Raw genomic sequence first — 22,815 nt, forward strand, 5'->3', positions numbered from 1 at the left:
AAGGGTGATAAAGTGAGAGTTACACGATCCACCTAAGGCAGAAATAGGAAATGTTGCTGTGAACACCAGCTGTTGCTTATAGGTCGACTCGGGCAGTAAGAGGCCTCGGCCTTCCCAGGCACTGCCAAATACAGAGACTACTGTGTTGTGTAAGACAGTCCCCCCCCCCCTTTTACTTTTCAAAGGTGTTAAACTGCACAGGTGCGAAGGATTGCATAGTTTTAGCCATAAAGGGGATGAGGGTTGCCATCTGAAAGAACATTATTTGCACAGCGTTGCAGCATTGTAGTTAATGTAGAATCAACATTTGTCAGCTGCCAGGCAGAGACTACGGCAGGTACGACATGTCAGAGGATTCGCTCCCACCGTTTCAGACACTTCTCTCGCAAATGAATGACAGCTTCCAACACATCTCAGCCTTACATCTGACAGCACAGACTCCACATTCATCTCCTGCCTTATCTCCGCGGGATCATACGCGCAGGAGGTGAAGAGCAATTCCATTAGCTGTCAACAGCCGAGATGCCTCGCTAACAAAAACCTGGGGAATATGGGAGAGGAAAACATGATTGTAACCCCACTGGCACCCAGTGATATTAAACACACCACACTCGCTGTCAAAATTGAATATGCACAAAAGAAGAGAGTTAACAGGAGGCATATTTTCCATAAACAAAGGTTTTCTGTTAACCCAATGGATTTCTGCCAGTCTTAAAACTACAATTTGTAATTCATTGCAAATTTAAAAAAAGTGGATTATTTTACCTCAGCCCATAATGGACTTGTAGGAGCTACCCATCTTCATAATTCCTAAAAAGAGAAATGATGAAAACACTAAGTCAAGGGTTTATTTTAAAAACAAATTCCTACTATTTAATAATCTGAACGATACTCAAAGCAACAGAGACAAAAAGTCTTAATGAGCATGCAACTGGAAGAGAAGTCACTAAATGTAAAGTCAACTACAATTTTAAATTCCAATTCGTTGATAATTCTATTTAGTGTTTCCATTCAACCCTCCACTGTATTTGCTTGGTATGTTAATATTTCAAAGGAACATGGAAATATATTTTTTGCACCCTAAGATGAAATGCAATGACATTCACTAAATCAGAAATCCCGCCTGAAAGGATTGCATACTCTGCAAACCACGTTGTCGATCGAAAGGCACCAGCTTCTCTTGGACCAAAACAGCCTAATATACAACTCCCCCCTTTAATTGCAACCGTGTGTTCAGTCAGAAAGCATAAAACTCCCGGTGGGTAGGTGGCATCTGTCCGTGAGGCCTGCTAGGATTGATGTGCTACAGTCTGGGAGCTGCCTGGGCCGGCAGCCCACGACCTGCGACACAGCCCCATCACTTTTATGACATCTTAAGGAATCTTCTTTTTAATACAGCCCATTACTGCTGACATACAAATCTTCCCCAATGTGGCCCCATCTATGGCCTGATCAATTTTTACACTGCTGAGCTGTCCCCTTTCCCCTCATTTTGTCATCTCAAAATTCATATTATATAGGATTTTCTTATGGGAAAAACTGCAATAAAAATATGTTACCACCCTGAAGATGTGCACATGTCAGTACTTGGCTGTTACCAAAAAGCTTCGGAGAAAATAAAATTTGTTTCTGTAGTAAGCAGAACTGTTTAAATGTTATTTATTTTTATGTTCCTAAGAAAATATATTGTGAAGTGCAGCATTGATTTAGAACATAACCATGTCTCGATACGGGTTGGAGGGGCTGAATTTATGAATCCTTTGCACAACTCCTTTAATTGAATTTTCCAAATCTCTCACCACACACAAATAATCAATACCTACTGCTGAGGGAAACTTGCCTCAGAATTATTAGGGCCTTTCTTTTTCAATTTTGTAGTCATCAGCACATACAGACGCAGCAGGTATTTGTAATGCTGCGACTATACCCACTGGATTTATGCTCGCCTCAAGCCTGATTGCTCACCAAGAGTGACTTCTTTAGAATGCTTACTGAAACTTTTGTTAACCTTAAAGGGCGGCCATAAGCGCTTCTTAACACTGCACTCTCACTCTGAAGAAAGAAGTAGTTTTAACACAATATAAGGTGGAAAAGGGGATGACCAGGCAGGGAGAATGGGGAGAGGAAAAGAAAGTGGCAGGGTAGAAGACTAAGGAGGAGAAGCGGCATTGGAGGATTGGCCTTTGAGGTTCAAAAGTTCTCGTGGAAGTGCTGGACACTAGGCACCTAAGAGAGGGGAGAGCCTTTGGTACAGAGTCTGGACATGCAGAAAGGGCTCTATCTGATGTGTATGGGCTGCCATGGAAGATTTGTTTTACCATACTTTTAAGTGCAAACAATATACAAGGCACCAAAGGTAAAGTGTTTAAAGTGAGACTATGTGATGAAAGATGAAATAACACATTGTTCACCTTACAATTGAAAAGTCAAATATGTAAGCATTAGAACACACCTCACTTGGACTGGTTTGACCAGTAGCTACTGTTAACAACCTTTAGACAGATTTCTGTGTAACAGACAACATTGAATCAGTTTGCAGACTTTATGACTCTTCTCTACTTATGCTACTGTTACATGTATGTTTTACCATCTACCATTATACTATTATGAATAGTCTGTATAGTTTGCCAGTCATGTGCTACTGTTGTCTGCGCATTTGCCTCCCCAATCCACACGTCCGAGGAAAAGGACAAACATGTGCTCCAAACCAGTGCATGAGTATTTCACCAGCGATATTAGTATGCTCACATCCTGATTTAAATGTGAGTGGTCTCTACATATTACTGTGACCTCAACCAATGCCATACAGTATCAGCAAGGTTCATGACTCAGTCTTGCTCAGGTAATGGAGTACTTTGCCTGGTCACTTGAAATCATGTTGCAGTCCCTCTGATGTGTCAGGGAAATTAGACAAATCTATATTCCGTATACATAGGGCTTCAATGTAGTATATCAATACGCCCATAAAAAGGTAATGATACTTTTTCAAGTAGATATAAACACATACTGCAGCTATTCTGTCAGGTGTAACAAACCCTTTTTCATTATACTTTTCTTCTTCCAACTTTCATACATAATAGTGTACATAAGTTTGTGATTTCAGCTGACGATGTCAAGATAAGGGAACGACCAGCACACTATAGTCCTACTGTACAATCTCATGAAGCACTCAGCCTTTACCAAAGAGTTTCTTATAATCCCTCCCAGCACATGGACCCACAGCCTAAATGCCATAACAGTGAATCTAAACAAACATTTTACACTAGAACAGAATCATGCTTCAAGATACCATCGACATCATCTGTCTGGATTTCATGCTCCCAGTAGATATAGGCTAGAACTCTTCAGCAGCTTTGAATAACAGTTTGTTTACTTAAAATGTGTGTCTCGATGCAATAGAGGGCCAATTCTCTCCCACAGCTATCTGCCCTGACGTTGTGAAGTCTGTTGTTGTAAGGAGGCTTATGCAAAACTGATAAATTTCACGGATCCACCATGTGACAAAAATGTGACATTCCTGTGGTGTGGATCCACAATGAATCATGTATGTTCAGCTCCCTTACTGGAACTAATTAAAATAATTTCTAACAACCTTATCGGAAAACAAGCTCGCCTCTTGACAATACCCTCTATTAATTGTACACAAGTCACCATTGTATGATTGGATCACAAGAATTGCTCTGCTGCAGGCAGAATATGTGCCTAAAATAATCAAATTAATTCTCTCCCAAGGAAATCTACTCACTGACTTGTTTGTGTAACTATAACAAAATGTTGTTTTTCTCCAAAGGTCGCAGAGCACACGATTATCTGAACTGAAACAAGCATCCATTGATGCTGTTAATGTAACACAGCAAAGAAAATGAAGGAAGAAGCAAATCAAATAGTGATGTATTAGCGGATGTGGATGTCCTTGTGTATGAAACAGCCTCGTGACTACATTTGTTTTCCTACTCATCTTCAAATCAGCCAAACAATTGTGACAAAAACGTTTTCTTACAGCCGTTTAAAGACCTAGAGATAAGGACACAGTCACAGTCTGAATGGAGTCATTTAATAAAGGATGCCATTGAAAAACAAGGTGAACAAAACCTTGATAAAGATACCAGCCTTATATCCTGCACATAATTTAAGGTGGATATCCACTATAAAAATTCCCAAACTATTGAACATTCAAGTTGTCCAACAGACCAACACACCTTGATAGGGATACCAGCTTTATATCCTGCACATAATTTAATGTGGATATCCACTATAAAAAATCCCAAACTATTGAACATTCAAGTTGTCCAACAGAACAACACAAATGTGCCCTTTGAGCAAATAGGTGTTGAATTTCTACACTTATCTTCAAACACTTTAATCTTCAGTAAATCTTGTGATATTTTTGAGCTCCCAGCTCTACTTAGCACGTGGTAATGAAGCCTCTCAGTGATCAATGTGATAAAATTCCAGTAATGTGATGTAGGTGTGTTTATCTTGATGGCATAAAAGCATAATAGCACACAAATGTTGTTTACTCTTAACAGGTTTATTACATTTATTACCAGATACATTACATTGACTGTAATGATTGGAGTCGTTATTTTCTTGACTCTACTCTGGATGCTGAACAGACACAAATGCAATCACAATTATTTTAAGAGTGGGAACAAATTATGAGCTTAACCCAAAATTTGTGCTTTCTCTTTTGATGCCATACGTAACTGCACATAAATCATAGCTTGTTTCAGGTATTTTACACCCAATCCATGTTGGGTTGCAGAAAAATGCAGCAAATACTTGTTATTAAACCTCAGTTTTTCTGACTTACAACAGTCATATTCAACAGCGTTTTGTTGATTTGCATTCTTACTCAGCTCTCTGTGTCTCTTTAGCTCCATGTTCAGGTCAGTAGGAGATCCAGTTAGTAAATGTCCTTGTTCACTGCTGCCCTCTGCTGACTAATTAAAATACAAGATGAAGGAGATAAAAGGAAAACCACAGAAAATCTAGCAATACACAGGAATGTATATTGGAAACTCACTGTATTGAAAATGAATGAACAAAGTAAAAAAGAAAACCCACCTGTATCCCGAAAGGAAATGCTATGTCAGAAGTGAATATTCAGTTGTCTATGTAATAAAAAACATCATCTTTCAATATCAAGATATGATTGAGACAGAGATATTTCCGCCTATTGTAAAGACTTAAGACCAAAGAAAAAGCCTTTCTCGTGAGTATTTCCTCTAGCTATTTCCTGGGCTTGACAAATGCATCCACTGATTGTTCTAGTTTCAGTCGCAAAAAGGCCTACAATGGCACAATGACACATTCAGAAGTCCTCGTATTTTAATTCTGACAGTGCGCTCTATTGAATAAATTATTGGCAGTAATATTCCATCCTAAAAGAGTTATCTTAAAAGACTAAACATAACTACTAATATTGACTAGATATATACGTTTTTGCTAATAGTTAGTAGGGATGAATCAAGGTAACTGGTGTAGCTTTAATGAGCCTAAAGAGACTGAAAACCACATGGAAATGCAGATTATTCAAAAGAATGGTATGTCTGAGATTCAACCCAAGACTGTCTATCCCAAATATGTCATACTTATCTCTAACTAAAGGACTGATTATCTCAAATACCCTATTGTAAACAGTTCTTTATTGAATCTCTTGTTTATCTCCATTTTCGTTGTGCTTTATTGTACTTTTGTATTTAATTGACTTGAAAGTGTAACTGTTTTTAGTCTGGCCATTTGGGGTTCCACTTTTCCCCACCAAAAATTATTACATTTATTTTGAAACTCACAATAAATTAAAACACTGCTGTGCCCCAAATGACCTGAATATGACATAACCAAGTGAGTGTTATGAATGTACTGTAAACCGAACTCATGTAACTTATTAGTGACAGCACTATAAAATTAAAAACTAATGCTTATCTTGATGGATGGGCCAGACACCAAATGTCTGCCTTGACTAAGGAAATGGTTCTTGTGTTAAGTGACTCTTATACAACTATTTTTAGTGCTATGTAAATCACTGATAATTTGGCCAGTGATGGATCCCCGTCATTCCGTGTCTCCTGTCATTAAATTCTGATATGTCATTATGACCATCAGGAAAGTGTGGCAATTGAAATATAGCAACTCATAAAAGGGAGTTCTCTGTAACCCTTTAACTCTGTGTTCTACTTTGGCTCTCTATTGACAGATTGCAGTGGAAAAAAAACATTTGTAGTCTACAAGATTGATGAAAAAATTGTCAAAAATGTGGGAAAAGCAAAAGCAACTCAAGTACAAACTTTCCCCAACTCTGTCTGTGGGACTTCATGTTCATGTGTAGTGACTTTGGAGTAGAGTACACTGGCATATATGCAAGTGAATGTTGCTTTGTGGACTGACAAGGAGACAGTATTATTTACCACACAAGGATAACAATACACGCACTATGAGTTCAATTAAAAGTCATAGTCCAAATAGTCCTAAAGAATGTCCTTTTCAGGAAGGACAACAACAGCTCTATAATCTCAAACAGACATGAGTCATTTCCAAGGATGGACAGAGAATGGAGCTTGTGGACTGAGGTAATTCTTCAGCTGGGAGTACAAATTTGCAGTCATCCTAATAGTGGAAGTTCATGGGAGGAAAACTATAGGACAATTACATCTATATATCCTAAGTCAGTCCCATCCATCCATCGTCAACCGCTTATCCTGTGTACAGGGGCTGGAGCCTATTCCAGCTGACATTGGGCGAAAGGCGGGGTACACCCTGGACAGGTCGCCAGTCCATCGCAGGGCCACACATAGACAGACAACCACTCACACTCACATTCACACCTAAGGACAATTTAGAGACACCAATTAACCTAACCTGCATGTCTTTGGATGGTGGGAGGAAGCCGGAGCACCTGGAGAGAACCCACGCGGACACGGGGAGACCATGCAAACTCCACACAGAAAGACCGGGGCAACTGGGGTTTGAACCCACAACCCACAACAGTGCTAACCACTGCACCACCGCGCCGCCCTCCTAAGTCAGTAGTCTTTTAAAATAGTAATTTATGCAGAAAAGGTCATTGACAACAAACACTTGCATGCCTGCCTCACAAAGTCACACAGAAACCGTTTCTAGCTGTCGGTCTTCATTCGCCGCCCAGATTATAAACTCCCTGTCCAAAGGAAGGAACAACTGATTTTGTAGTCAAAATCTCATTTCTTTAACTTTTAGACAACAGCAGCCCCAGACTTGTCATGGAGAGAACAAAGCACACTGAACCACATTTGAACCACTTGTAGCATGCTTGAGCATGAGTTCATTTTAAACAATCTGAACAGACTGAATGGACATTTTGGACACAAGGCATAGCTCTGACAATGACTGGTATGTGCCATTTTTGTCAAAATCAAGGACAATTTTGCACCAACATTAACGTGGCCTGAATGCATTTGTCCTGCTTCTATCTGTAGCTCATGCTTCTGGGGGGTTGGGACATATTTTCTTATGCAAATAACATTTGTCAATACACCTGCTTCAGAACCTGCAGTCACGGTCAAACATGTGGTTTCTTGCATCTACTGGTATTTTGGAAGCTGGACGCTGACAGAGAAGACAAAATTTGATAGAAACATGCTATGACAAGTAACATTTTAAACACAGACAGCCTAAAGGATACACTATAAACTTTAAAAACATTCCTTTACACTAAAATAAGAAAGCAGTATGTTAGCTACTGGTAATCCATACACAGTAAACGGTATAAAGACCATTTATTTACTTACATGATGGGCATTGTCCATGTGCAGAGCTCTTCTCGCACTGTTAAAAAATAACAATTGTCAATGATTTGCTTTATTTAATAAGATGTTATCGCAACTAAGTCATTCTTGGTTATTTGAATCTTCAGTGTACATTAAAAGTATTCCAGTGGCAATACAATTAACCTATAAAACGATGTAATGTATTATTTATATTTAACACCATGCAGTAAAATTCCCTTTAACTAGCCCCATTTTGTGCCACTTATTATCACGATAATACATGAGACAGGTTAATTAACTCTTGCACTGCATTTCCCTCTTTCATTTTAAGGCTTGTATGACATCAATTGTAGCAAAGTAACATTAACTTACAGTAGTTTTATGGAAAAACTGCAGTGACACCACAATAAGTTAAAAAAAACACAAGGCAACAACAAAATCGAATTAGTAAAAACCACAGTATTCAGTCCCTAACTTACTAAAGTAGAACGTTATTTAAGTGAGACACAAATATATACCAGAGACGTTATATAGTCCTGTGGCTTAGTCATTACTAAAATGAAGCGTACATTAACTTAAATAATACTTTTCAGAAACTTAACGTTACACCAGAAATATACAGAACTCTTTCTTTTTGGCAAATCTGTGGGTTCCCTGTCAAAGACTTACAGCCCAGTATGTAATAACCACCACTGACTACGTTACGTACAGTAGGCTATTGTTTACATTGTATGATGAAAACAGCCAGTTTAGGGGGTATTTCCTAATTCCATTGTCCTACTTGCGCTAATGCAAATGTATGTTGACCCATGTGAGCTGATGCTACCTAAACGATGTTAGCGCTATGCTGTGTTATTATGAAAACGTGCAATGACATTTCGCGCACCAAAGAGTCGGCTTGTTCCATTTTCCAACTTGTACAATGAAAATTGAAGTGTAAACCCGGAAATAGAGAAGTTTGCCTTCAAAATAAAATGTCCGCGTTTTTTAACGGTCATTTTAAGGATAGCTAAACTTAAAAAATAAACAAATAGTCTAGCCTAAATATTGAACATAATTCATTATTGTTGTATTACTGTTGTACTTCATTGCAGAGCCGATGCTGCCTAAACGATGTTAGCCCTATGCGGTACAATACAATACAACAATACTCATTTTAAGGCTGTTTTAGCAGATTTTTGTTTGTCACAAAATGTTTAAAAACCATAAATACTGGCGCCTTTGCTACACCCAAACAGTTCGTGTAAAACACAATCTGCCCCATATATAGTTCCGGATGTCCCCTTGTTGCAAAAACGACTCGATCAACAATAGTCTGAATTTTTTTTTTTTAAACTTGCTTATTTACATTATAAACATTGTGTTTATGTTATCACACTGAATATTCAAAAACGGAATTACATTAGTTTTTAACAACAACGGGAAAGGTTAACGTTTGTTTCTTCAGCGTCGTTTTTGGGGGAACACCGATGAGTTTTTGTTTACCTAGCAACAGACAGCGGATAGCAACGCTGTTTGACAAGTGTCATCGCTAACGCGCTTTTGATTAAATACAATGCATCTTACAGGCTTTCAGATGATTTTAACGGTGTGATGAAAAAGTTAAAATAACAGAGCTTTAACATTATTTGGCTGCCTACTGGTTTATCAGCTGGAGACTGCTAACTTAGCTAACGGTAACCACGGCGATCTCTTCTTCCAAAGATGTCTTTTCAAGACTCTCCTCGCCCGTCTGATGAAGAGGAGGCTTTCTACGTGCAGTGCAGAGCCGCATATCTAGCTGTGTTCAGATCGAGTTTGACAAATATCTCTTCGAAACAGCAGTTAATTCGTGGTAAGCTAACCTAAAAATATTAATTAGCATAAATAACGTTAGCTTGCTCTGTAGACAACTGTTTGTAACAAATCTCCGATGCCACTATTTGAGCTAGCCCCTGCTTCTCCTTTGACACTAGCAGTCATGAGGATATTACTGAAAAAAGCCCTGCAACTGGATGACTGTTTATTACTGTTCCATTTAAAAAGAAATGGCTACAGGCTTAGGGTCACTAATCCAGAACCAAAAAGGACAAGCTGATGACATCAAGTATTGATTTAGCGTGACAGTTATCTGTGTTTGTAAGTTAAATATTGACTTACATGTCCAAAAAGTATTTGGAAGGGGACAATGTCAGTTTTTTTAGGGTGAATAATCACGTTTAAACCTAACTGATCTGAATCAGTCATTATAAACCCATGCTGTGCAACTAAACATTTATCAAACCCATGAAGCATCTAGTTGCTAAAAATACCAAATACACACACAGACATTTCTGTCTGTCAGAATAAAAACATGTATTGAGTATGAGTATTATCATATGATTTTATTCTGACCTCTAAAGCCATGTACAAGACATTTAAAAAGGTATGTCAGAAAATCTATCAGAACCGAAAAAACAAGTAGTCCTTGCACTACATCTGTTGGTTGTCATCAGCCTTTGCTACTTGTTGATTCACCGTTATTTCCCATTTCAACTATGCAGCTCTCCAGCTTGCTGGTAGAAATCCATCCCAAGCAACTCTCAATAAATACTGGCCCCCAAGAACATCCAAACTGAACTTTGATGACTTCTGTGAGATTCTTAAGAGTGAGAAGAAAATCGAGGAAACTGAGCTGATGAGAGCCTTCAAAAAGATGGACGTGAATGGTGATGGCTATATCTCACATAGTGAACTGGAGAAGGCTCTTACCACTGTGAGTCACCTGAAACATTTTGGATTAGACAGCTCTGCAACAAAGTGTCTACTTATTGTTTTAGATTAATGTTTAGGTTTTGACTACAATTGTTACTTTTGAGTGAACTGATGTACAATTAGCCAACTGAGCTACCTCAGCAACTGTTTACAGATGTAGACTGGCTAAACATAAAATTATTCAAATCATTTAATCGTTTAAAAATCGGTTTTGGTGTTTTTTCTACTAAAGAAAATATTTTCAATCTTTCAGAGAGGAGAGAAAATGACAGCTGAAGAGGTGAATGCTATTTTCTCATTAGCTGACATCAACAAAGATGGCAAACTGGACTATGCAGAAGTAAGTTAAGACAAGTATGAAGTGACTTGTATTCTTACAGATCTTGTTACCACTTTACTGTATATACCACACTTGTTATCTTCTGTGTCTAAGCCTGTGTATTTTAAATGCATTTGTCCCATCTTTGTGTATCAGTTATTACAACATTTCATATGATTGATCAGCTTAAAGAGGTGGTATTATGCTCATTTTCAGGTTCAAAATCTTATTCAGGGGTTGTACCAGAACAGGTTTATATGTTTTAATTTTCAAAATACACCATATGTTTCTCATACTGCACATTGCTGCAGCTCCTCTTTTCACCCTGTGTGTTGTACGCTCCGCTCTTGAGCTACAGAGTGATGCCTCTTACTTGTACAAAATCTGTGTTGGGAGTTGCACGTGCGCAGTTCCCAGGTAAGGACTACTAGCCAAACAGAAGCAGAGAAGGGCGGGTCGTAAGAAACAAGGTAGTGTGATCCAGATCAAAGCCGCTTCAGACTGCGACAGTAACCTAGCAGATGGTATAAGTTACTCACAAGTCCACAACCACATCTTACCATAAACCACAACGAAGATCACCATATTTCAACTCAATTTTACATAAAAATTGGCCAAAGAATTTGAACGTTTGCTCAGTAGCTTTCACATCAGGTGTAACATTAGCATTATAGCTATAATTTTAGCTGTGTTAGCCAATGTTTACAACAACTCTGCACTTGAACAGTCTGTGAAGTTACATTGCCGTGTTTATTTTAAATATAATTCACAACCAATAAAGCATACTTACAGGTTGTGATTGTGAATTTCCAGGCCCAAACAGAGTCGGAGTTGCATCGTCTTTTAGGACTAAACGTTGAACTGTTGCCGGTGTTCTGACGATCTGTGCTGCCTTGCCGAAAAATGCTACCACAGCGCAAATCGATAGACTCGACTCTACTCGGCTCTGCTCCGTTTTCCATTGCAGACAGTACCCAGAGATAGTACGTAGCTTGTCGTCATAGCGACGGCACACACAACTGCCGCGATGTAATGTTCAATGCGACACACACACCAGCGATCCACACAGCTTTATTTTTTTTTAAGTTAAAATGTTTCAACATTACTCAGAATGTAAAGACAGATAAGCGGTATGAAAACCTTCCAGCTGTGTTTTCCTCTGCAGTTTTTGCTGCAGCGGTCGGTGTGACGGTGGGAGCAGAGGGCTCTATGAGCGGGCGGCTGGCCGACCTCACATGCTCCTCCCGCGTGTTGGCACAGGCTTCCCCCGCAGCCACTTGCGGAGCTCCTCTGAAAATATTCAAGCACATTTTTGTTCCGCCATCACTTCTCGTAAAACTGTCAATATTCGAAATCTACACAGCTGATTTCTCACTTCAAAACTTCTCAGAAGTGGATTTAGTGATGAAATTCCATATGAAAACTGTAAAATATAAAACTTTCTGTTGCTGGTCTCTGGTGCAGCAGTGATGATGCTGCGAATAGTGTATAGTCTCTCTGACCAGTCAGCAGTCTGTCGTGTTTTCACGTTAAATTTTAGTATCCCTCAGCTCGCTTGGAAACTCGATGGAGGTGAGGTGATACGAAAAAAAGTACCTGGAAGCAGGTACAGGTGCAACATTTCTACAATGGAAAACCAAACAAAGGCGAGTCGAGCCAAAGGGCCTCCGCTCAGACTAGCTTGGTTTGAGGGTGTGCCTGTCCCCGCTAGCCGCTTGGCAAGCTTTATGACGCGGTTTCATTGTGACGTCACAAGTAAAGGAAGTGAAGGGCTGGACTACAAACGAGCTGTTTTCAAGTGGTCCAGAGTAGAGCTTTCTGTGGGAGATGGGAACCCCCTTTGGGCTGGACTTTGGGCTTTTTCACTTTGCAAACCTGCTACATGCACAAAAGAGATATATAACTCAATAAAGGAGAGGCGAAAAGCCAAAAAGCATAATACCACCTGTTTAAGATAATCAATGCACCAGTGTAACCTTAGAACAAAGGCTACTATCCCGAGCAGTCAGGAGAAAAACCTTTGGAAACAGTAAAATGATACCAACAATGGCCAAAAATACCTATTCTTATGTCTCATTCTTTCAAAACATTTCTCTTTAAAGTTGAATTGAAGTTGAATTCACATAATAAACAGAAGAATCAGCAATGCAAATTGGCACAGAGGACTTTATTTAGTGTCATATGCTTACCTTCATCCAAGATATGAGCATTTTTGACCCTCTCTCTTGCCTCAGAACATCCTCATGTATCATCCCCTTATTACTGGTATCCTATTGTCAGTTCTGCAGATTGCTTGTGTCTACAGTAGAGCAATGTCAGATGGCTGTTTTGGAGAGGCTTGAGGCAAATGCCAAGCTGAAGAGACAGAACTTTGGCAGTCAGTCATACAGCCCTCCGAAGAGCTCAGTGTCATCAGCATCAGCAGCAACAGCACAAGTGGCAGTGACTCTCCCTCAGCCTCCAGAAACTCCCTGGGCAGAATCAGACACGGCACTCAAGAAAGGTACAACATGTGACTTCCCAGAATAATCTAACATGAAAGTGAAGGCCACAGATTTTTACCAGTCAGTATAATAAGAATGAATATGGAATATGTTTACCCTTTTTTATTTCAATATTTTCTCCCTCAAAAGTACTCTTCTCATCCATAACACTTACACACAAAACATAATGTCCTGATTTTTAATATCAATGTCCCAAATATGAAGAAACAAACATTAAAAAGAGGGACAGGACTACAAGTAAGATCAGGAACAATAAATCAAAGATTAATAACGTCAGTGACCTCTCATACTTACTCTTTAGTATATTCCAGAACTTGACATTCATTAGTCAAGTACAGTTTTATTCATATATCTCAAATCACAATTTGTCTCAAGGGGCTTCACAATCTGTACTGCATATAACACCCTCTTAGACCAATTACTCTACTCAGTAAACAGATATTGAGGAAATATATAGAGAATACTTTATTTTTGCATGGAAATGCTATGAGTCCAGAACATATTGGCAATTTGTGTGGCAAAATCTACAGGTCTAAAGTAACAGCCAATGGAGACTGCACATCAAGTATACTTCAGATTCCAATTTATAGTTGCACACCCATACACACTGCTTGCCCCAATACGCCTCACCGATTAGTTTTGATGAATAAATAATAGCTCTGTTATTGATCGATTTTTCACTCCCTCTGTGACAAATCACCTCATTAAGACAGGCCATACATCATAATAGCCACACAATTAGGGCAGCTTGTTTGGAGGGAGGAGACTATAGAGTGTTGTGATTTGGGTAATAATTTCTGTCATTAAGAGATTGACAAAAGCTCCATCTACACTGATGAATAATGCTGCCTTTCAGATATGGCTTTGGAGTTAGAGCTCTTGCTAAAAAGTATGTTCATAGCTTAAACAAACCAGGACTGGCATCAAGTCCAGCTTCACCCTTCTGCAACCATAGGTATTGAACCAAGTTTTTTTCTGTAAAAGACAGCACCTTCAGTCAGGGCGAAGGTGGATGTAAAAATCCACTCTTTGCACTTCAAACCCAACATTTCGAAAAAAGAGCAGAACAGAGATTCTGGATGAGCGAGCCAGGGACAGGCCCACAGTGGGAAGATAGATGGGGTTGATTTAAGTGGTCAGTACATGTTCATGTTATTGATTTGGAGGATTCCACCGCTTCTCACTGGGGAGATGATGAGGGATTAGACGGTGGTCGAGAGGAGGGCCCAGTCGACCACCACTGCAAAAACAAATGAGCTCCCACATAGTTGTCTGGATTATCACATTATTGTGCCTCTCCCACGTATCGATTTACACCTGCTACACGAGAGGCGACGTGATCGCACATGTTCAGTGGGTTATTCTTGGAGCTCACAGTTTTGTTTGCTCATTTGGTCCTACATTTGTCAGTATAAACCAGTACTACCCTGAGAAATATGTTAGAACTGTATGGGACATGGGTTGGCTAATTGTTTACAAATAACTGATGAGATACAGATTAATGATGCATCAGGTGTATTGTGTCTAACATGTTTTGGCAAACAGTAGATGAACTGTCATAGCTTTTCTCTGATAATTGGTCAATTTAGTTAAAATGCAGTTTTCCAGCACCAGCAATCCACTTGTACTGGATCAACATCGGCTATAGACTCACATTGAAGGTTTTGTTAGGCCATGTTTCAGTGCATCTTTGTCCACATTCACACAACAGCTACAATTGGTCCTCTAGATTAAAATACTGCCAATATAGAATAGATACATGACAGTGGGTCTATTTATTTTTCTGCTACGGTAATTTGCTTGTAAGCCTATCACATTGAATCTTTATTTCCCAGGTTTGGAAACAATCAGACCCCTCATTAGTGAATTGATATTTTCTGGCTTCAATTAGTGTTCAAGGAAAAAATTTGTGCGTGATAATGGATCCGAGAGCCTGCTGTTATGCCATGTGTGATTTAAAATGCCTCCATAATTAATTAAAAGGGAGTTGAGCTTGAGATCACACTTTCTCAGAACCCCAATGCAAAGTAGCCATCTTCACGTGAACTTGGGAATGGACTTCTGAGAAGACAAATTACAGTGTCAATTATTTTGCGCACCTCATCTCTCTTTAGAAAGTGTGTTTACTGTTTGGAGAGGGGAGGGCTGTACTTAATCTGTCAGTCAGTCAATTGAGCTTTCTGTTCTGTTGCAGCAGTGTTATGACTTGATTTATTTATAATAATTTTGGATGTATTTTTTTGTGTTTGTGTCTTAGACAGCCGATCTTCCTCCCGTCCTTCTTCCGCTCGCAGCAGACGATCATCCCTGTCGAACCAAATCACTATGACAAGCAGCACAAAGACCAGCAAAATACAAGAGCCTTCAGCCTTACAGGTAACCCCCCCCTTTATAGTCATAAAGAATTTAGAGCTGATGATTATCCTAATCTTGTCAACTATTTGCAATTAAAAAAAGTCAAAAACATAGTGAAAAATGCCCATCACAAGTTCTTAGAGCCCAAGTTTTCCAGTCAACACTCACAAAACCGAAACATATCCAATTTACAATGATGTAAATCAGATTAAAAAAGCAAATCTTCATATTTGAAAAGCTGGATGCAGAAAACATTTTGTATTTTTGCTTGATTAAACAACTATAATGATTGTTTGTTCATAAAAATTGTTGGGGATAAGATTTAATTTCATTAGTCAATCAACTAATCAAATAATTGATAATGTTTTTCTAAATTATATTTTTTTAAGAATAATTAAGTAGGTGTATTGATATGGACACTAATTGTATGACTTTTTAAATAATGTTTAAAAAACACTTTCTTAAAGTAAACGGATTAATAACATAAGCAGAGTTGTCACTTTTTTTTTATCCAAGTCTGCTCCCTGTCTGCTATTGTTTCTTAAATGGCATTTGATGGAAGTAAATTGAATTTAGCACAGTAATTAATAGTAATAATTCATCCACTGCATGATTTGCAGTACATGCTTATTATCTTCTATAAGCAACATGTAATGTTATGAAACTTAAAGATTAATGGTTTGTACCATCACTGACTAAACCTGGGAGACTTGTGTGTGGGCTCCAGTGAGAGACTCCATGATAACAAGGACCTTGCAGCCTGCTTTACCAGTGTCACTGTTACCGAGTGCTTTTGATGGGCAAATTTAGCCCAGGGTGGATAGACATACACTTTATTGATCCTAGCTCTTTGTTTTCACTCGTTTTGGCTTAACCTCAGCTGGTTTGCTTTACAGCAAGAAAATTAAATAAATAAAAATAACAGCCCCTGCTCCATCTCTCTGGTCCAAGCGTTGTGTTGAGATTGGAAAGGGCCAGACATCATTGAGGTTAAAGAATGTGTGTCCAGAGATTACCTCTGAGGGAAGTTCTGCCCCGTGTATATTAGCTGCTATATTGCCACAGGCTGATAATTGCGAAGTGGTAGTCGGAGGGTAGGCTGTGTTTTTGTAGCGGTGTGAATGCGCGCATGTGTGCTTGTGTGTGTGCGCCTGGGATACAAACGTGTCGTAAATACAAACAAAACCAGTAAGGACAATTCTTTACTTTTTAGGATTTGTCTTTATGTATAGGTTATTATTATAAGAATGATAAGATAAGGTAATGGGCATGGTTTAGGTGTGTGTGTGTGTGTGTGTGTGTGTGTGTGTGTGTGTGTGTGTGTGTGTGTGTGTGTGTGTGTGTGTGTGTGTGTGTGTGAGAGAGATTGTGTTCGTGGCTGGTTTGGTGTCCTGCGACCCTGTAAATCATGTGGCCGGAGCAGGTGACAGCGCCTGTATTAGTCTGCAGGCTGACCCTCTCTCTATGGGGGCATTAATTCTGATGTATTTAAGCAGTGGATGTGTGCCCATGGCAATTTCCCTCATTTAATATTGTCTGGACAAACCACAGAAGTGTTATGGTTTGATCTTTTATGCCTCTCACAGCCCAAGATAAATACTTTGAGAAAATGGCTTTTCTCTAAAGGAGTGACATGCTCCGTCTTTATGGTCCTTTCTTTGTTTAACTTGGTGATTTATTTGTCCACTAAAAGGATATATAGCCTATTCCAGACTTGCACAGCCCTCAGTGTCCTCTTACTGTGTGTCCACACCAACTGTGTTTTCATTTAATGTGTCTCCAATGAGTGGAAGGAAAACTTCCTTGTTTTGATGTTCCTGTTCAATTTCAAATTATTACCTCATTTCAGTTGTGCTGCCAGAAAAAGGAACAACATTTCAAAATGAGAGAAATATTAGGATTCATAAATATTGCCAAAGTAGGCTCTTGATAGTTTTGAATGACCACTGGCCCAAGATTGAAAAGGCTGTATTTATCAAAGTTAAATGGACTCCAATTTGCCATATCAGGTCCTAGAGGGAGATTTACTTCAACCTTCAGCAGAAACACAGTGTGACACTTCTGCCCTCCTCTGGATCAGCACGAGTATAACAAGTGTTTACATGCTGCTCAGCTGACTAAACTGTGTAATAATGAATATGCCCCCTGAAGGTTGGAATGGTAATTATCACAACAGCAGTTTCTGTTAATCAAGTGAGCAACCTTACTGTTGTGATTGACTGCTTAATTCTCTTTTTATGTAAAAAATATACTTCCCCTGTCACAAGATCAACCCCCCTTTTAATAGGACCTGCAAATTAGTTTTGATTTCTGTTGAATGAGTAAGTGCATTTTGTTGTCAAGAAGCAAAAGAGTTTGTTGGGATTGTGCCAGGACCTAAACAGAGACCACACACAAAATATATTAGAATACACAAAACATGATATACTGTATATATGATACTTCAAAGAGCTTGAAATAGCATACAGCTGGGTCTAAGTCTGATAATGCTTATGAATCCTTATTCTTCTGTTTTATTAGTCACACTACATCGGTTTGTATGAATGTGGTGGGACATTATTATTCTGTTAAGCAGAAATGTTATCAATCTTTCCAGGAGTGGCATCACAGTAATGTGAAGGGCTGTTTCTTCTTGGAGGATGATGGCAGTATCAGCTCTCTGCAGTACCAACTCCACGTCCCCCAGAGAGCCAACGTCTATGTAACCATCCAGCCACTCAGCCTCAGCCATAGACCTGGTACTGGCACTCTTTTATATTACACATAACAATCATCGAAATGGTAAACAAAAAAGTGAAAACCCTATTGACCATGGGGGCGTTATATTTTTGCTTGCTCCCCTGATTAGGAAGGGCAGAATTTAGGTTCAGTAACAGGACAGCACCTCTGGAGCTTGTAGGAATACGGAGCCCGGTCCCTCAGGATTCATTACTTGGAAGAGGATACACTTCAGTTCATAAAATTGGAGCATGCAATAGCAGATAGAGGACTGATGTAGGTGGTGGAAAATCACTCCTATATAGAGTTTGTGCTTTAGCAAAGACAAAGACAAAAAATTCCAAATAGTTTGTAAAGTTTCTTTGGTCTCTTCATATTTTTATACAGCCAGTCAGAAATACTAAGCTTATGTTTGATTCTTTTTTTGTATTATACATTATATCAAAGATTTCATATGGTAGTTTTGTATTAAATATGTTTGTTTCTGTTTTGGGCAACATGTTTTATAATAATCTATACAAAAGCCTGGCATCTTGTGTTATTTTTCAGACAAGCCCTCTTCGTGGATGACAGTGGACACAGCTCTTTTTGTCATGTCAGCTGGGGAAACCAAAGAGGACTCATCTTTAGTGTGTTTCACCGAGTCAAAAGACAAAGAAGTATGTTTGTGTGTCTTGACACTTGTACACGTACTACAACATTTGTTCATGTCCAGTCTTAATTTAAACATTCCAATAATGCTTAATTTAAAAGTTTGTGTGTTGAAATATTTATCCATGAATGCCGGATGAAAAAAGTTTGTAGGTTTGTCAGCCAAAGGGAATAGCCAATATCTGAGATGCTCACATACTTTGATATTCCGTTGTTCCTACAGAAGTATGTCTGGAAAGGAGAATTGAGTGCTGGAACTTACTACCTGCTTCCCTTCACAAGTGGCTGCAAATTAAAGAAAAAGAGCAAAAAGAGCCCTTCTAATAAATCTGTAGAGCTTGTCTACTGGACTGACACTGAAGAACTAGACCTCACCAGGGAGCTCAGGTGTGTGTGTGTGTGTGTGTGTGTGTGTGTGTGTGTGTGTGTGTGTGTGTGTGTGTGTGTGTGTGCGTGCGTGCGTGTGTGTGTGCGTGTGTGTGTTTGTTTTCCTGCTTCATTCCACCATCAGCAGTATACAAAAACACCACATAGGAAATTTTGATTCCTTAAATGTCACCAGCTTTGGCTTATGACCGAAAATTAGTATTAATGTCATCAGGGTGTCAGCATTTAAAAAGACGTTTAGTTTAGTCTTTGACTAGAAAGAAGCCCTGTGTGTGGCCTGGTTTGCTGGCTCCAAGCAGTTGAATGGATAAATGAATGTATGGATACATGAGTGGAAATTTTGACAGATGAATGAATTGAGGCTGTCTGGTCTAATGTAAGTCCTGTATGACATTTCTCTGTGTTGCTCCCTTTGTGCCACAGGGAGGTGCTGTCTGACATCTTTGAGGTGATAGACATAGATGGAAATGGTTTGCTCAGTCTGGAGGAGTACAATTTCTTTGAGCTTAGGACCAGTGGAGAGAAATGTGATAAGGATGCCTGGGCTGTCTGCAAAGGTAATCAATCTCATTATGGCACTGATACACAGCATGGCCGGTGTTACGTTCATGTACAGTGTATGTAAAATATATAGTAATATACACTATGGCTCTCATTATTTTTGTTGGGCGTGCAGAGAACTTTGACATGAGAAAGAACCAGCTGACACGGCAGGGCTTCTTGGAGCTGAACCTGATGGAGGCCACAGAGAAACATGGTGACCCTGCAGACCTGTGGGTCACCCTGGAAGCCATGGGCTACAACCGAATGCTGGAGCTAGTAGAGGTAAGTTTACACATCTGCTCTTAGCTAAAACAATCACATGTAAGTAGTATTTTAATCAGTTTTATATGTCATGATGTTATAGTCCTAACATTATGTAATTGAGGGCTTACATTTGACACTTACCACTTTGACAATAAGCCATTCTACACAACCAGTTACTGAAGAGATTCCTGAATTCCTGTTACCACTTGATTTCCATGACCAGAGTGCAAATGTGTGATACTAGCAAAAGCACTCAATATCTCATTTCTACTATCTAATCCCACTAAATAATTTAATCTAACTAATCTCTACCTCCTACTCTGTCAGGCTTGTCCATTCCAGATAGATGTACACAGTGAAGGCACTCAGCCGTCCATCCAGCCGCTCAGTATGGACTCAGGGCCCAAGCTTCTGAGCCAGGCCCTGCAGAAGTCCATCACAGCCAGGACAGGGGCCAAAGCACTGAGGGGACAAGACAACATCTTCATTTACACCTACCGAGGAGAACACAGGATCTCGTCCCTCATAGCCAACAAGGTAGACAATAAACTTTTGTGTAGGAGTGATTATCAGAAGATGCAGGTAGAGTTTAATTCTGAAATTGGGATATCCAAAATGTGACCCAAGGACAAACATTGTCATAGATGTGAAGCTGCCTACACAGTTTAGCAGTATTGTAAAGAGGCAAGTGAATGTTACTGGTTCAATGTGGTTGTCAAATTGCCATGCATCCTAATGGCCACTGGGGAGATGATAGTCCAACTTTGAATGACTGACTGAGTGAAGAATTCATGAGGGGCTTTTCATAAAAAAAACTGACAGAAATAAGTATCATTATTTACCAAATGTTAAGCAATATTACTCAAAGCACAGATCATTTGTGGATTGTATAGAGAGTTAATCTATATACAGTATATGGTAATGATAACATTTGCCAGTTAGACACTGTCTACAATGGATGAGAGACCATTCACCCTGTTTGTAATTGAAATGCAGCCATCGTATTGATTCTCATAGCAACAGGAGCTACTCAGAAAGAATGACCTGGTGATACAAAGGGACTTCTGAACCAGGGGAAATTGTTAAATTTGTGTGCAGTTTACCTATTCCTCATGAGAGCTGCCTTACAATTCAACTACAATAACAATTGCAGCTTTGAGGGTTCCTGAGTGGTGTGTAGTACTGTTTTGTGAACACATCCAATACCCACATAGCCTACAGTTTTGTCCAAACATAGCAACAGTTCGGTACATGGAGTAGTATTTTTTTCTTATATTAGCATATGGTTAGCTGTTAGTTTTATGTTGAAGTGCAGACTTTACATTTTTTACGAGTAAAAACAAAATTTGGCTGTTGTTCTAGATTTTTAGATCTTTGATTCTAAGTAAAGAAAGCTGATTAATGAAGTAATCAGTACCCTTTGTGTTGCAGACCAGCCAGAAAGTGACTGTTCATGTGAACAATGATCAGAGCAGGAACTGCTGCAGCAGCAGAGGCATGAATGTGTTTGCTGTTGAGGTGCCAGCCAGGACTAAGATGGTACGAAGTCTTCCTGGGAATGCTGTCAGGGTTATTATGACAAGAAAAAAAATCCTAAACCTGACTTTGAAAATTTTCCATTCTACTGCATTCAAATGTACAATTAAACTGTTCACTCTGAATAAGAAAATTATTTTTTATAATTGATATGATTGTACAATGGTATGAAATGACTACATGGTGTTTTGGATACTAATACAAAGATGTATGTCCTCACTTTTAGGTGTGTCAACACATCCTCCCCATCAATGAGAGACAGGATTGGACCTACAACTGTGTGGAGACCATACTACCTTGCACATAAAGCTGTACTGCTATCAAGAATTCAGTGCTTGCCTATGCTATTGATACAGAAAAGTGACAAAATCTATTCATAAACGAGTGGTTTAACATAGGATAGAAATAGAAATTGTTCCATATCCACCAGCAATATGAAAAATGTCTGTTCTGTTACCGGTCTGACCAAAAAGACGATTCATGAGAAATTTCTGGTCCAGCAAAAATAGTTGGAAAAATTAGATACAATAGATGTAACAAATAACAAGAACAGTGCCACCAGTGGTCAGGATTATTGTCCTTTAAATTATTTTAAAAATGGAGTGTCATTTGCCATATTAATATACATTAAGTTTCTGGTATTTTAATTATTAGAGGACTTTTTTACCTTTTTGTGTTACAATATACAGACATGTAATAATAAAGGCCAAAGTAAACCTGTTGAGATTTTATTTTCTTGTATTTCTATATATTTTACTTAGATTTTTTAATATTATTTTATCACTTTCCTCATGTAGATGTTTATATTATTATTATAGTACTTCTATCACAGATTTCTCTTAACTGGTTATATTTGGTTTATACAACCCTTCATTATGCCCCACATCAACATCTTGTTTCAATGTTACTTTAATTCCCTGTGATCAGGCATGGTCACAGTGTTTGAATTACCTTCTCTGGAAAGTCACCACAGTAGATTTGTATCCATTGGATCATGGGTAACCTGTGTGTTTTTTACAGTTCTTCAAAACAACAACAAACAAACTCTTTTACAGAA

General features: G+C 38.9%; 1 protein-coding gene and 1 long non-coding RNA gene across 3 annotated transcripts; one reads left to right on the plus strand and one right to left on the minus strand.

The window, feature by feature from the left end:
• Positions 1–7,247: 7,247 nt before the first annotated feature.
• LOC123971723 lies at positions 7,248–8,944 on the minus strand. The gene is made up of 3 exons (XR_006825263.1): positions 8,635–8,944; positions 7,770–7,806; positions 7,248–7,587 (listed from the first exon to the last, which is right to left on the minus strand). It is a non-coding gene; the product is annotated as an uncharacterized LOC123971723 (long non-coding RNA).
• A 155-nt stretch (positions 8,945–9,099) lies between these two features.
• Positions 9,100–22,479, plus strand: efcab7 (EF-hand calcium binding domain 7). 2 transcript variants are annotated; one of them, XM_046050728.1, is made up of 13 exons: positions 9,100–9,582; positions 10,271–10,482; positions 10,735–10,821; positions 13,081–13,303; positions 15,562–15,680; positions 18,256–18,397; positions 18,927–19,036; positions 19,252–19,415; positions 19,839–19,972; positions 20,083–20,240; positions 20,550–20,759; positions 21,654–21,761; positions 21,985–22,479. In XM_046050728.1, the coding sequence occupies exons 1-13, from the start codon at positions 9,453–9,455 to the stop codon at positions 22,063–22,065; spliced, it is 1,878 nt and encodes a 625-aa protein (XP_045906684.1). In that variant the 5' UTR covers positions 9,100–9,452; the 3' UTR covers positions 22,066–22,479. The 2 variants fall into 2 exon arrangements, with proteins under 2 accessions (XP_045906684.1, XP_045906685.1); XM_046050729.1 differs by having other exon boundaries at positions 9,105–9,582; positions 20,092–20,240.
• Positions 22,480–22,815: the final 336 nt, after the last annotated feature.

The sequence above is a fragment of the Micropterus dolomieu genome, linkage group LG05 (genome assembly GCF_021292245.1).
Source record: "Micropterus dolomieu isolate WLL.071019.BEF.003 ecotype Adirondacks linkage group LG05, ASM2129224v1, whole genome shotgun sequence".
Taxonomy (NCBI): domain Eukaryota; kingdom Metazoa; phylum Chordata; class Actinopteri; order Centrarchiformes; family Centrarchidae; genus Micropterus; species Micropterus dolomieu.

What these genes read in the sequence shown, in the direction of transcription:
- efcab7 (XM_046050728.1), top strand. Translation starts at nt 9,453, where the DNA reads ATGTCTTTTCAAGACTCTCCTCGCCCGTCTGATGAAGAGGAGGCTTTC. An exon ending in GAATGCTGGAGCTAGTAGAG is followed by an intron (nt 20,241 to 20,549) that starts GTAAGTTTACAC and finishes CTACTCTGTCAG; the next exon opens with GCTTGTCCATTCCAGATAGA. An exon ending in TGCCAGCCAGGACTAAGATG is followed by an intron (nt 21,762 to 21,984) that starts GTACGAAGTCTT and finishes CCTCACTTTTAG; the next exon opens with GTGTGTCAACACATCCTCCC.